The sequence below is a fragment of the Macrosteles quadrilineatus genome, unplaced genomic scaffold (genome assembly GCF_028750875.1).
Source record: "Macrosteles quadrilineatus isolate MER2022 unplaced genomic scaffold, UCM_ALF_1.0 Scaffold_35__1_contigs__length_1230758, whole genome shotgun sequence".
NCBI lineage: Eukaryota > Metazoa > Arthropoda > Insecta > Hemiptera > Cicadellidae > Macrosteles > Macrosteles quadrilineatus.
The window spans coordinates 1,115,008-1,129,588 of record NW_026542628.1 but is presented as its reverse complement, the minus strand read 5'-3'; the positions used below and the strand labels follow the sequence as shown (position 1 = coordinate 1,129,588).

The 14,581-nt window shown below is 34.5% G+C and overlaps 3 protein-coding genes across 4 annotated transcripts in view; 1 reads left to right on the top strand and 2 right to left on the bottom strand.

The window, feature by feature from the left end:
- Nucleotides 1–6,136, top strand: part of LOC129005817 (AP-2 complex subunit alpha-like) — a 74,492-nt gene extending 68,356 nt beyond the window's left edge. For both annotated transcript variants that reach the window (XM_054434827.1, XM_054434828.1), the window contains exon 20: nt 2,378–6,136. In XM_054434827.1, the coding sequence (XP_054290802.1) occupies nt 2,378–2,455 (78 nt within the window). In that variant the 3' untranslated portion in view covers nt 2,456–6,136. The remainder of the gene's footprint in view (nt 1–2,377) is intronic.
- Nucleotides 1–14,581, bottom strand: part of LOC129005818 (uncharacterized) — a 127,777-nt gene that overhangs the window by 92,775 nt on the left and 20,421 nt on the right. The gene's annotated exons all lie outside the window — the stretch shown is intronic.
- The window catches only part of LOC129005819 (molybdopterin synthase catalytic subunit-like), a 40,393-nt gene continuing 32,381 nt past the window's right edge, over nt 6,570–14,581 (bottom strand). The window contains exons 5-8 of the mRNA XM_054434830.1: nt 11,594–11,750; nt 9,744–9,817; nt 8,234–8,323; nt 6,570–6,704 (exon numbers count right to left, since the gene is read on the bottom strand). Coding sequence (XP_054290805.1) covers nt 6,645–6,704; nt 8,234–8,323; nt 9,744–9,817; nt 11,594–11,750 — 381 coding nt within the window. The 3' untranslated portion in view covers nt 6,570–6,644. The remainder of the gene's footprint in view (nt 6,705–8,233; nt 8,324–9,743; nt 9,818–11,593; nt 11,751–14,581) is intronic.

The following is a 14,581-nucleotide window of genomic DNA, read 5'->3' as shown; positions in this document are numbered from 1 at the left end:
AAGTAAAAGGGTATTGCAATATTCGTTTGCATCGGAATCGGACCTTATAAAAGTGTAAATTTTTCGCTTAAGTCTCCTCGTAATACTAAACCAGTTATGCCTAAATGTTCAGCCTATATGGGCTTTTTGTATTCCCCGTTTGATGTCTCAGAGTCTTTCAAACAATCTCAATATCTCGGTGATATTGCGAGAAACAAACTCGGCTTGACTTGAAATTATTTCTGGTTCCCACCAAATTCTCTGTCTAAAAAATTCTGCAAACCCTCAATCCTGTTCATGACCCATTCTTAAGGAGGGTGTCCGCCCATATCGTAGTTCCAAAAGTGATTTCCCTTACTTTATTCAGAACTGTGCAGTCTCCTCAGACTATTCACATTTCCAGCATGCTGTGTATATACAGGATGTTTTTAAAAGAACGCTAGGATTTTAAACGGTTTTTGCTCGGGGGCTATTCAAGATAATTAAATGATTTAGTCGAATTGAAAGGAAAAGAACAAAGTTTTTTCTCATACTTTGATACAATTCGGAATAAAATTCAGATTTTCGTCAATCTCATATGAGCGTAAAACTGGCTAAGTCTGTACGCTTAGGATGATCGGCGGGTTTATCTGATGTCTTAACCAAATATTTTTAGGCACAAAGCCTATCTTTTATAGATAAAATCATGAAGTTTTGATCTAGGTACTGGTATGTTCAACTGAAGACATCATCGGGCAATTGATGTTTTGGGGCTTCTGATGCAGAATTGTCGGATTTCTTCGACTATAGCCTCGTTCACACAGGGCAAGTTTACAAGCTACTCACCAGCGTGTAAGAAGCAGGCGAGTTGGCAAGTGCGCTTGTATTCATTCACCTGGAGCTTGTCCACTCGCCGACGTGTGTAGAAAGATGCTGGCGAGTCAGTGGGTGTGCTTGTAGTTGTTCACACGATGCTTTTTTTCTACTCGCTCAGTAGCTGGCTTGAACCAAATCCTCCGACATCTTTGAATAACATGTGCACAATCACAAGCAACTGTGTTCACACTGGGCTACTTTACACGCCTACTTGCTCAAAAGCTGGCGAGTTGGCGTGTAAAGTAGCGGCAGCGTCAACTTTTTCCAGAGCTTTTTTACAAGCAGCTTTTTTTTAGCACGATGTACTTGCTCAACAAGTACATCGTTCACACTGATCTATTGTACTAGCTGCGTGTAAAAAAGCCGGCGTGTAGCTTGTAAACTCGCTCTGTGGGAACAGGGCTTAAGTCATCGTTTGTTTTGGGCCTTTCAGGTGAATTTCTTTTCAAAACACTACGGTACCACAAAACTCATCAAATTTCTTTATCGATAAGTAGATTTAAATTTAGTTTAATTTAGCAATTGATATAAACTCTGTGAACCACAGATTACACTCTGAGCTGTTGCAACACATACCTCAGCATTAGTGACAAACTCAGGTGTGTGAGTCGCAAGAGCGGCCTACCTGTTTTGCGCATGCCAAGGTCAAAGTTTCCTCCCTTCCTACACTGGAAGCATAACTTAGTTATTTTAGCTTCAATAGTATCCAAGCAATTACCATTTAAAATCCCGGCATTCTTTTATAAACACCCAGTATTGTGGATTCTCAAAAGCGATATAGCAATTCTTCAGCAAACCCTGAGGTTGCCTCTTACCTGGCCAAATCTATCAAAGACCTTAAACTTGATGTGCAATGTGCTAATGTGCATATCATCATATGCCTACTTTAAGATTTTCGTCTGACTGTTATTATTTCCTGCGCCCAACTCGCCTAAAACGTTATATAAGATGTTTTTAAACTGTTCCTAGACATCAACACTATAACTTTCTCAGATTAATATTTTGTTGCCAAGGTTTCCTGTAGACACCACACTCAGATTACTAAACACCATGCCCAGATTACGGTTAGGTTAGGTTAAGCTACACAAGGTGTCTAGTAATCTAGGTGTGGTGCCTAGTAAAGGAACTGCCCTGCCACGTTGTTTAAGCACGTTTTTTCTCCACCCAAAACCCCAAATTCCCACCAGTCCCCTAGATGGTAGGAGTTATTGCTGAATATATATCCGAATGTAGGGGTCAAAGGAAGCCCCGGCGATAAAAAAGTCATCTAAGAAAGTCGTAGTGTTGGTGCCTAAGAACAGATTAAAAACGTCTTGTAGTACGTTTTAGGTAAGTTGGGCGTCGGAAATATTTACCCTTCTGACAACTAGTTGGCTGTCCCCCGAAGAGGTAGTGTATCACTGAATAGCAATATTTTATGCCCAGTAATTAAGTTCCATGTTTTGTAGCTGTATCTTTATTATTTTTCAAAATATTTTACCATTCCGCATCCTGTAGCCTATAACTTAAAATAGTGACAGAAGAGTTGTATGCCGTGTTGCAGATGTACAGGCTGACTGTCAGGTCCAGTAAAGAGCCAGTGTCAATAGAGATATGTGAACTGCTGGCTGACCAGTTTTAATCTGCTGTGCCTTGGGGTTGCCCAAGATCTGTGACTTCTATCGTTTCCGGACTTAGGTTATTGTAACTATTTAATTTATTCTATTCTCTTTTAAAGAGCCGTTTAGTCTCATATACATATGCCTATTAGTTGTTAACCAGTGTTATTTTTTATTATTTTTGTTATTTAAATTATATTTACAATGATGTATATCATTAGGACATTGTTAACTTGTAATATATATATCGTAAGAAATCTAATGATAGTCTGTGTTATTCTTCATGTTTTCCCTCTCACTTGTAAAGTTTAACATTTTCTCTCTTGTCGTAGAACCGAATGTAGTTATTATATTTTTCGAATAGTTATTCAGTGTTCACTGCTCAAAATTTATATATTTTCAAAGAGGCAGCATAAAACACTATCCTTATTGTTGTTAAAAAATCAATGATTTTGTTATAATCATCGACAAATTGTGAGAAATTTTTCTCAAAATTTCTTTTGATTAATTTTTATGAAAGAATTTATTTTTATTTCAATTGTCAAAATAGTTATGTATTTATTTTAAAAACATTAAGCTTACATTTTGACATGAAGATCTGATAATTAATTGGTGGTTACAAAATTTGTGTACTGCTTGAGCTAAAAATTTCTCATCATCATTGAAAATATACACTTGTTTTCCGAAATTATGCAAAAAATCTTATCTATGTGTCTTCTTTTGAGTGATGAAACCAGCTCTAGTCTAAGGAATGTCTAGGGCTACAAGATGTACAATAATCGTGCAATAAATTAACGATTGCTGCGTTACAGCATTTTGCTATTATTTCTTTGATATCAAATTTGTAAATCCTAAATTTACCATTCAGTCAGCAGGTTTTACAAATACGATCCCAGAGTAAGCGTAGTTGTAGTAACCACAGTGTTTAAGGTGTTTCTTTAAGACAGAGATAATGCATATTTTATAGATAACATCTTGTTGTATTTTTATGTTTGTCTTTGTTCTGGTATATGTCAAAGAAACATAGCTACACAAGTCACAACTTTACAAATGGTTGCTTAATGTTACTCTGTATTAGCTAACTGAAGTGGTTCTATGTTTTTTTTTCATAAATAATTAAGGGTCTTTAGATATTTTGTTATCCTATGTTAACCAATCCCCTATGTACTTTTGGCAAAGCATTCCCTCTCCATCCTTAATCTAATATAAGTTTGCCATACCTTTAAAATCCTATTACAAACTAGGTTTTCTCACTGGCAAGCGGTTTTATAGTTTTGTTAAGAGAATTTATTCTCGAAGCTGATTTTGAAATCCATTCTATGTTAATGGCAAATGTTAAATACAAATTATTTTGTACTATTTTCAAACATAGAAAATAACATCAAGAGGATGGTTTCTGTACAGATACCTTTTTTATACTATGTTACTTACTTTGCATCTCAATCTTCATTCTTGTAGCTAAGTTTTTGAGTCTTTATTTTTATTGAGATATAGATAACCATGTAGTAAAAATATTGAGAAAATGACTGATATGACATTTTAATTGATAGTGTTATAGTTATGTTTTACTGTGGGTGTAAATGTCGCTATTTCTCTCGTAAGTGGGATTGTACAATTAATTTGTTCAAGTCAGTAATGTAGTTAGAGATTACTACAGCTGCAGTTCACTTGATTGTCAACGTGCTATAGACAATACGTATTATCATTAGTATTGGAATGCAGATTCTCTGTTGCTGTTCTGCTTGTGTGTAGTGGAACATACTCTGTTATGTAATATATTCCATTTGTATAGAAATCAATAATATATCAGTAATTATAGGCGGAGTTTAAGCACGTGTGTTGATTTCACTGTCCAATGAGCTTGCTTTATTTACCCTTTAGGTGTATTTTCCAAGACGGCTGTGTGCAGAGGTTGGATGGTTACATTTCATCAGAATTTTTACACGTGTGAATTGAATATTTTTTGAAACTGGGTAAGCACACTGTTAGGCACTATTGCAAATAGTCCAAATCGGTTATATTGATTTTCTCCGTGTAATCTTTTCTCTTTTCTATGGTAAAATGCTTACAAATAAACTGTTCCAAATGTGCTCTTTTGCAAAAAAAAATTGGATTATATACCATCAAAAAAACTAACTAAATTGTGTTCACAATAAAAATGTGACAGGATAGAATTATTTTTGTATGTTAAATAATTTTTCTGATTTTTTTTAGAACTTTTAAAACTTTCTGTAATTTCAACTTTAGTTATTTGTGCAACTAGTGAGCAAAGTGAGCAATTGACTCACTCGAGAGAAATCCTTACTCACGAGCCGTAGGCGAGTGAGGAATGGTTTCTCGAGTGAGGCAATTGTACTTTGCACTCGAGTTGCACATTATATTTTTCCTACAGTTACCATATAACAAATAAATTGGTGAAGAAACGTAACATATTTTTACACAGAAGTGACTTTTAATATAACATTTAATGTGAAGTGACAAATACAACAGTACAACAGCTGACCAGCTGATTTACAGCCAGTGCTGTCAACATATTTCGCGCACATACAACCTTGTCTGCATGTTACGCGCTTACTGTTCACATTGCAAATCTGGAGTGAGACAAAGTAATTAGAGTGAGACAGTGTTAACATTGTCTCACTGATGAGCGAATTGGCCACTTTGCTTTCTCAAATCAGTGAGATAACATGTGCATTGTTAGGTAACTGTAGGAAAAAAAATTATATCAACCTGAATCCTAATATTTAACTGAATATAGGAAGAAATGAAAACTATCAAAAAAAAAGTTGAGTCCGGAACATTTTGAACAATAAACTAAACGTTTTGCAATAACGGTATAAAAACAAGTTTGCTAAATTGTTGTTTGCACAGATTTACTCAAACCTGTTTGTACTTATAACATAATATTATGTCATAAGTGTGGCTTTTATGCCCAAAATTAAACGAATGCTCGGGCTATTGCCATGAAATGTAACCTCCTGTAGTAATGATATTGGTATTTACCTTAGTGTCCTGAACTGTATGAAATTGTAAATGTTTAGCTCTAAATAAGCGTGTAGACCAAATTATTAGATTAGGTAATGCGGTGATGTTTTTTATTTAAAGTTTTTATATTTTGGAAGATGATCTGAATAAATTGCATCAGTTACCGTGCTTTATTGTAATAGTTTGTAATGGGTGAGTTTTAATACTGAATACAAATAGCTTTAATATTTTGTATGACAGCTATGATTGTAAAATCAATTGATTTCATCATTAAATGCTTACTTTTGTTATAGTGATTATGTTAATTATTAACGCATGTCCAATAAAATTTGTAACACAGTTTTGTCATTTTTTCACTGTTCAAAAATGTTTTAGTCAAAATTACTTTTTTGTTGCAGGTGAAAACTTTACTAACTTTATTTAAAATAAAGCCATAGTATGAACTAAAAACACTAAACTTGGCACAAACAATTGTTTCAATAATTTTTGTGTATATTTTTTCTTACTGCCCTCTCTCTACGTTTGGTTTTTGTAAAGCAAGATTGTGTATTTGTAAATATGAAAAAGTTGAGCTTTGTCTTTTACTACTTCTATGAATTAGACAAAGCTTATTATTTGTTGTAGTTCTTTATATTTTATATAGCACAATATTGTAAATTGTATACTATACTCTTGTGTTGTTAAAATTCATGTCCAAAATACAGCTGTAATATAAAGTGCTTTTAGATTCTTTGTTCTTTTCATTCCTTACCACTTTTCAGATAAAGATCATAAATCACACGGACAAATAGTAACTGTTCAACCCTCACCCGTGAAACTTGAGCTCTTAATGAAAAGAGTCACTTTACGCCCTAGTGAAATATATACTTACACAAGTCAAATACCACTCTCTGATCACTGAAACTCAAAAACTACTAACCATAAGAACTCAGGAATTGGCATGGAGAATTAGGTCTAGGTGTGCAATAAGAAGCTTTGTAAAAGAAGAAGTGAATTTTCGTGAGCAAAGCCACAACGGGGTAAGCTAGTATACTATACTTATAAACCTATGCACTAGTACATGATTTTCAAGGAAAAATAGTACAGTTTTCTTAAATGGAAGTAAAAAACTTTTATTTACACAATATTAGAAGTTGATTTATGTACAATGTAATACAATGATGATATGAGTTATTTTTTATTTAATTTTAGTATTTTTTGAGACTCAGTTAATCTTATCTCAGAATATCACATCTTCTGCTGCTTCTTCACATTGTTGATTGATTCAATGTACGCTAGATCAAGAACCTGAAAAAAAATTATGATTATACTTAAATGGTCAAAATTCGTTAGCTCTGCCCCAACCCTTTAGAATGCAAGTTGCGCTAGGTTAGGTTAGGATAGTAATTTTACGTTCATTACTTCTAATTGAAAGTATTATACTATAAAGTAGTTTGAAAAATAGAGGGAAAGCCGCTTAAGTTAGTCAAAAAATTTACATATTTAGGCACGGTGTTATCAAACTATGGGAGGATGGCACAAGAGGTAACGGCTAGACTGGGGAAAGGTACAGATTCTCAAGTGTGTCTGGGATAACGATATACCAAAGACTGCAAAAATTACCTTACATAAAACTTATATACCGATAACCTATGGTGCAGAAGTTTGGAATATTAACAGAGAGAGAATGGAGTTGGGTTCAGGCAGGGGAAATGAAGTTTGTAAGAGGTATTAAATGGAAAACAGGATTGGATAGAATTAGAAACGAAGAGTTGGAGAAAGTTTGAGAGAACGAGTAGAGAAATTGAGAAAGAGATGGTTTGGCTACTTGAGAAGAATGGAAAATGAGTGAGCCTCACATTAACGGAAGGATTAGTTGCTGAAGGTCTAAATCCCAGATGGTCTAATTAGACCTTCGGCATACATTGTGCATTTTGTACTTGTTGCTGAGGGTCAAAACGGGCAGTATGTCGAAGGTCTAAACAGCCAATGCAGAAAACTCATCCCCTGATACCGTTTTAGATCTAATCTAGGATGGCAATTTTGTTAAATTTCTTGATAACTGGAACGGGAGAGGATACGTATGTGTATCTATATAGAGGTTGTTTGTAAATCAAGGTCTCCCATCAATACAAAGCGAACTATTCCAAGTCTGACACCAGCACAATGTTCTGTTCTTACTCCCCACCACTATTGTAGTTTCTTCCCACCTGATTGAAATGCTAAGTAAAGTCACAATTAATTGAGTGTTGTGTGGTTGTGACGCTTGCGTCACAGCGGCAACGCATCAGACGTAAATCAGCTGATAACTGGAGAACTTGGGGGAGGGGGTAGGAAGCGCAGAGACAGATTAGTAGTTATAATAATCTAATCTATAATAATCTATTGATGCGTTATAATAATCTAATGTGTGTATAATGTTGCTAAATCTAACAACTTGCCGTCCAAAATTGCATTAAAGTCTGCTATGAACTTTTTATATTATCATGTCTCCTAATTAACCTCAACTGCACCTTGCCGTTTGACTACCAACTTCAACTTTTTTTATGGTTTTAATTAGGTGTATACGAGTAGTAAATTTATGGGTCGAGTTGAGTTTACAAAGAACCTCGCAAGCTTTGAATTGAGTATTTTTATAGTAAAGTGACATGCATGATTGATTCAAACTTTAAAAATTAAATCCTCTCAAAACAATTAATTAGGTACACAATGGTATGTAATCATTTCAATTAAAGCTTTTACAATTTATGTACGTTTCTAGTAAAAATTCTTTATACCTATTCAATTCTATGTTAATTTGTAAAAAATAAATCAATTAGCCTAGTAGAGATATTTACCCTTTTTTCTCCTCTCAGAACAGACGAGTCGTGTTGTGTAGATGACTGGATTTGACCTTCTACCAAGGAATCTTGATTGGTTTTCGTAACCTGATCAAAAGGGCAATTTGTAATACATTAGATTTTTTTTAGATCAATAAGATTTCATGATGGTATTTAGTTTTTAAAATAGTTTTCTTCACTAGGGTGTTAAGTGTCTTTTCAACCGTGGTTCATTTTCCGACCTCGTCTTCGCCTCCATCTTGAAACTTGAGCGAGGGTTTAAAAGACTTATTTCCTGTGTTATGTATATTTTTGTCATATTGCAAGATTAATTAAGAAACTAAGTTAGAAAAAAATACTTTTTATGTAAAGATAACCTCTCAACACGACTTCCAACTCGTTTTCAATTTTGCTATTGCAAACAAGCAGCTGTTTCGTGAATGAGTGTTTCAATTAGAGTCTATTACGATTGTTATAGTGTATATTATAATAATATTGATATGTCAAACTATTGACAAGGATGCAACGATAAGCTACAACCAATTTAATCAATCGATAGATAATTTTGAAACATGTGATAGCCTAAAATCAAAGTTTACAACCGGTTTATAACAGCTGTCTTCTATTCCCTAGGGACTAAAAAGGTTTTTTACTCCCTAGTGAGTAAAAGACAAAAAGCAGATGCAGTATGACAAAAAAATCAAATTCATAACCGTTTCCATTCTTCCAAATCTTCTAGAAGTTTGGGAAAACAATTTAGTGAAGATGACGATATTCTTCAGATTATTCCAATACAAACGATAGAAGACATACTGAAAGTATGTTACGTTTCTTGCTATGTATAATGGAAGTAGAAGACAATTTATGTCCCACATGACCTGTAGTGGAATTATACATCCCATCTATATATAGGAGTTGTTGCACAACATCCAATGATATACGTCAGTATCAAAAAGTCCAAAATTAAATGTTGAGCTGTCTCATGACCTCCAAATCTCATCATGTCCAAAAGTACAATAACTGCAAAAAACAGTCTGGACGTCCCGGGATTGATCGTCGTTCAACAGCGCACTTTATGCTCTTAAAAACATAGCAGTAGCACCTTGTCCAAAGCCATTGCCAGTAGCATGACGTCCAGAGCTCCTGCATACGGAGGAAGGTTAGTACTATAGACGGTAAAACAGTACTCACATAGGTGCTACAGTCTTAAAATTCATCCATACCACCCTTAAGTTTTGCTATTGTGAAAGATAATGTGACGCTATACATGATTACAACTCAAGAAAAACGTATGAAGCCTTCTTGTGGTTGAAATTTAGATATTTTAAAACAATTTCCCAAGTTAAATTTATGGTAAAAGTATAATTGTCATTGTATTATCTATTCATCATTCCATATTCTTTTTTTTGTGCATGTGCTTATTGATGTCTTTTGCATATTCAACAAACAAGTATTGTAATTTCTCCTGTGATTTATGTGAAAATGGTGAATCAATCCACAAATAAGTTAAATGAAATGAAATACTCACGTTTGCAAGGTTTCCAGATCTGTCTTCTTTTTCCCTGTTGTGTTTTGCAGTGTATCTGTCAAGGACATTTCGTACTGAAACAATGAATTTACTGTTGACTTACACATGTAAAAGTTGTACTGTACTCAAGTTCTACTGTACTACTCATTCACCTTTGTACATAACTTATACGAGTTATGCGACAAATTGTTAAAAAAGTTAAAATCTACAACTAAAACAGACTGGATAAAGAGGCTTACCTTGAAAATTGTAGGCATCCCACTCCACAATAGCACAAAAGAAATCACAAATGAAAAACTGAATATTTCGTGGCCACTGGCACCTTGTTCAACATTGAGAGTCACTAAGTCCTTCGTGGATAATCTTCCTTTACCAGTGCATGACTTCCAGAATCTAGTGACTCTCAATGTTAAAAAAGGGGCAAGTGGCTTTCCTTTGTTATTTCTTTTTGGTTGAAGTGGGATGCCTACAATTTTTAAGGTAAGCCTACTTACCTGTCTTTAGCCTTTGCTAGCCTGTCCTTTTTCACCTTAAATTTCAGGCAATTAGCCCTTTCCAATCAAACATATCTAATAACTTGTGTATGAATTAGTTTGATTTATCAGAAAGCAATTAGGGTGTAAAATTTTAGTACTAAAATTTCAATATCAAGTGCCTGTGTGCTGATATTTTTTTCTTACCTTATAGGTAAGAACTTTTTTTTATGGGTAGCCTCCGGATTATCGAGATACAATAAATTAAAGTGGTTTAAATACCTGTAATGTCGACAATCCAAGTGGTTGTGTAACAACTAGTTTCGGCTCACAATGGAGCCATCTTCAGGTTTTTCAAGGACATTATCACTTCTTCCGAAGGTCGTCAAAAGTTCACCAATAATTTACATTCATAAAAACATTTAAAAACACGTAACACGCATGCCTAGGCCTAGCTTTAACGACGTGTCTGGCAGGAGTATACGTCCAAACTTCACGCTGGTCACGTCGTTAAAGCTAGGGCTAGGCATACGTGTTACGTGTTTTTAAATGTTTTTATGTATGTCAATTATTTGTGAACTTTGACGACCTCAGAAGAAGTGATAATGTTCTTGAAAAACCTGAAGATGGCTCCATTGTGAACCGAAACTAGTTGTTACACAACCACTTGGATTGTCGACATTACAGGTATTTAAACCACTTTAATTAAGAACTTAACTTAATTTTTTTGTAGAATTATAACTAAATAGGCTAAACATTAAGCGTTAATTTTTAGTGACTAGCGTTTTACCGGGCTCAAAAACTTATACCGGGCCCGCTATTTCATAGGATTTATCGTAGTGTTTTATCTTACCGTTTAAGCCAGCAGTTAAGTGTAAACAATTAACATCAGTAACTTAAGTTGGAAGTGAATACTGAGTTTATTTTAAAGGTGTAATTAGATATTTTGCTTGGATAAAAAACTTTTGAAATTCACCCTAAATTATGAATTAATGTTATTAAAAGAAGTTCTATGTGCAACCCATAAAACCATGATCAGTTACAGTTCCTATAGCTGATAAGTTAAAATGTCCTCTATAACTACAAAAGCAATCACAAACAAGTATATTAAACGATCCTAACCTCTAAGCATTGGCAAATACAACACATCAGCTCCATTTAACATTTTAGTGATACCGTAATTTTTACAGAGATGCAAAAACTCTAAATTCAGCGCTCTTACGTTTTAACATTGAGCGTTTGTGTTTAACAGGATTTTCACGAAGATACAAAAACTCTCTAATATCTAGTATATATGTCCATCATAATTAAACACTTTTTTGATTATTATTAATAGTAAACATACACTTGATGCTGACGATATCACATGCAACACACCTGCCATGTGACTGGTAGAGTCTTTTTTCCTTACAAGCACAGCATCCACCCGAGCACAGAACTGACGATCACTAGATGCACCGCAAAAGTCCAGCACATTGTTAATGTTGGCTTGATCCCTCTTGTAGCGTATAAATTTGTCTATCCTATCATTGATCTGGAAAACAGTCAACAAACATAACAGAATAAAACAATCAGAACGGATCTTGAGTAGAATTTTTTAGTGTGACAGATTGTGTGTATAGTACCTACAGCTATAATTTTGGAGATTTCTCCATTCTCGGTTGCTTAGTCATACACTAAACTAAATTAATGTTATATTTTTTATAGGGATGGACGAGATTGGATTTTTAGTTCGAGACGAGACGAGATTTTTTATTTCTCATAAAATTTCGAGACGAGATCGAGACGGGATTTCCCTTCTCATACACAACGGGAAATGCACGTTCAAAATTTTTACCAGATCTTGTAACATTGTTAGATGACTGTTTAAATACAAAAATAATGATAATAGGCAAGAATATTTACAATCTTTTATTAAAAAACATCAGCATAACATTTTTTTATTAATCACGCCTAACTTATTAAAAATGCCTCAATTAGGAAACATAGTGATATCAGTTAGGATAGAGTTCAACTTATCCTAAAATAAAATAAATCATAAAATAAAAGCAATATTAATAATTAAATTAATAAGAATTAATTAAATAAGAACGCCTTCGCAAAGGAAACGCAACTACAACACGCTCCTGTATTGCGGTTATTGCATTGACTTTCTGCAGGCGTTTTTTATTTTTTTTATTTTTTTTTTTTTATTCTCATCTCGATAAAAATCTCGGCCAAAAAGAAATCTTGTCTCGTGTAACGAGATTTAAAATTTCCAGGGCTGTGCGAATAGTTCGAAAAACGAATCGAATCCGAATCTTTTTAGAGATTCGATTCGGATTCGAGAACGAATCTACTGTTTCTAACTGGATTCGGATTCGGAATCGATATTAGAATTTACTGGTAAGAGATCCGGGTTCGGATTCGATATTCGAATTTCTTGGAAATAGATCCGAGTTGGGATTCGATATTCAAATTTACTAGATTCTGATTGAATATAATTTTCAATATAATTTTTTAGACACTAAAAAACTACTTGTGCACTCCGATTTGCTGTTGACTGATTCATGTTAGGAACCTGACCAACTTGGTGTTAGATTTTAGGCACATTAGTGTAGGTCGCATTTGAACCCTATCTTGGCTATCAGTAAACTTAACCTCATAGTGTTAGTAGTTACTTGTAATAGTAATGCAGACATAGGCTTGTGTGGAGGATTAACACCAAGGTGTATAATAGGCTGGGCCTATGTTTTAGACTACACAAATTAGTAGTCCATCACTTTTAGCGAGTAACTGAGGCCTAGGCGGTATGCCTAACTTATGCCCAATTTTTTAGTTTCAAAACTTCAAATAGGTAGGCCTAAATTTTATAACTTTTTTATTTGGCCCATTTCAAAAATTTTTTAAGCAATTCCCTAAGTTATTTTAGCCCCAGAAAATGTGGTCTAAATATGTGAAAATTGGTACTGCTGACTTTCCTCGGATTTGGATTCGACTCTGAACAGGTTTAAATATTCGGATTCGATAACAGCTTTAAATTTCAGATTCGGATTCGATCCAGGTTCGATAATGGCTGTAAATTTGAGATTCGGATTCGACCCAGATTCGACTCGGGATTAATTAAAATATTCGGATTCGATCCGGATTCGATAAAATCTGTACAGCTATGATTCGGATTCGGATTCGAACCAAAATTTCTGGATTCGCACAGCCCTGAAAATTTCCCGAAATTTCGAGATTTGACCACCCCTAATTTTTTATTACATTTCTTCATTTTCATTGTGTCAATGGTTAATAAATAATACATATACACCACAAGACATGACATAAAAACAGCTTGTGCACGGCTAAAAACGGGGTTGGTTGTCAGTTTTCAACATGGTTTAATTTTTTTGTGTCGTGTCTTGTGAAGTATATGTATTATTTATTAACCATTGACACAATGAAAGTAGGGTTCGCCCGGATCGGGCAGAAATGACGTGACAGGTAAATCACCTGTATATGTATGCTTTCCCGCCAGCCGTTCTAAGGCACTTTACGATGTTATAAATTTGCCGCACAGATAACAAATCAGATCAGATGTGCTCGCACTACAAACCATTATGACAAACTGACAATATGCTATATTATTTTATCAATACAAAATAGCTTATTCTTAGTCATATCCTGTGGAGATAAGCGTATGGTTCAGTTCTCATCGCGCAGCGTGGGAGCGAAAATGCCAAGATTCCTAGAAAGCGGCAGTTAAACCGAACTGCTCTCAAAGCAAGGTTGGTTAAAACAAACTGTATTATTTTACGGTCAAAGGCGGATAATCCGATTATCGGTTAATACGAGGTCGGTTAAGAGGGGGTCTACTGTATTTCCTAACAATTACTGATTCTATATATTACTGTACTGTTTGACTGCCTCCTGTTGTACGAACCATAATATTGTGTCTTTAGGAGAATGATCTACAGAATTCTATGCGTCCAATATCGTCGTGATTTTCACCCACAATTATCTTTTCAGCCTGCATCCACCTACAATATGAAATCATAGTGGTCTACTTTATCACGTGAAGTAGTATTATTTTTAGTAATCATACATTTAGTAATGTGTATTTATAACTATGTTATTATGATAATTCTTGATTATTATCATCTCCTACAATCAGAGGATATCACCAATGAAGACATCATTGTTTACCACAATAGCGGTAAAATCATGGACATCTCCTGGGATTGCGGGTTTACGTCACTCGCTATCGTGGCGAAATCGCTAGCATTTAAAACAAGTCCAACTTTGAGAAAATCCTGAAAAATTTCTCTGAATTTGGGGACCCGTCCACCCATTCTTAATTGTGTACTCCCCAATTCAAGATATCATCCTAATACACCCCCA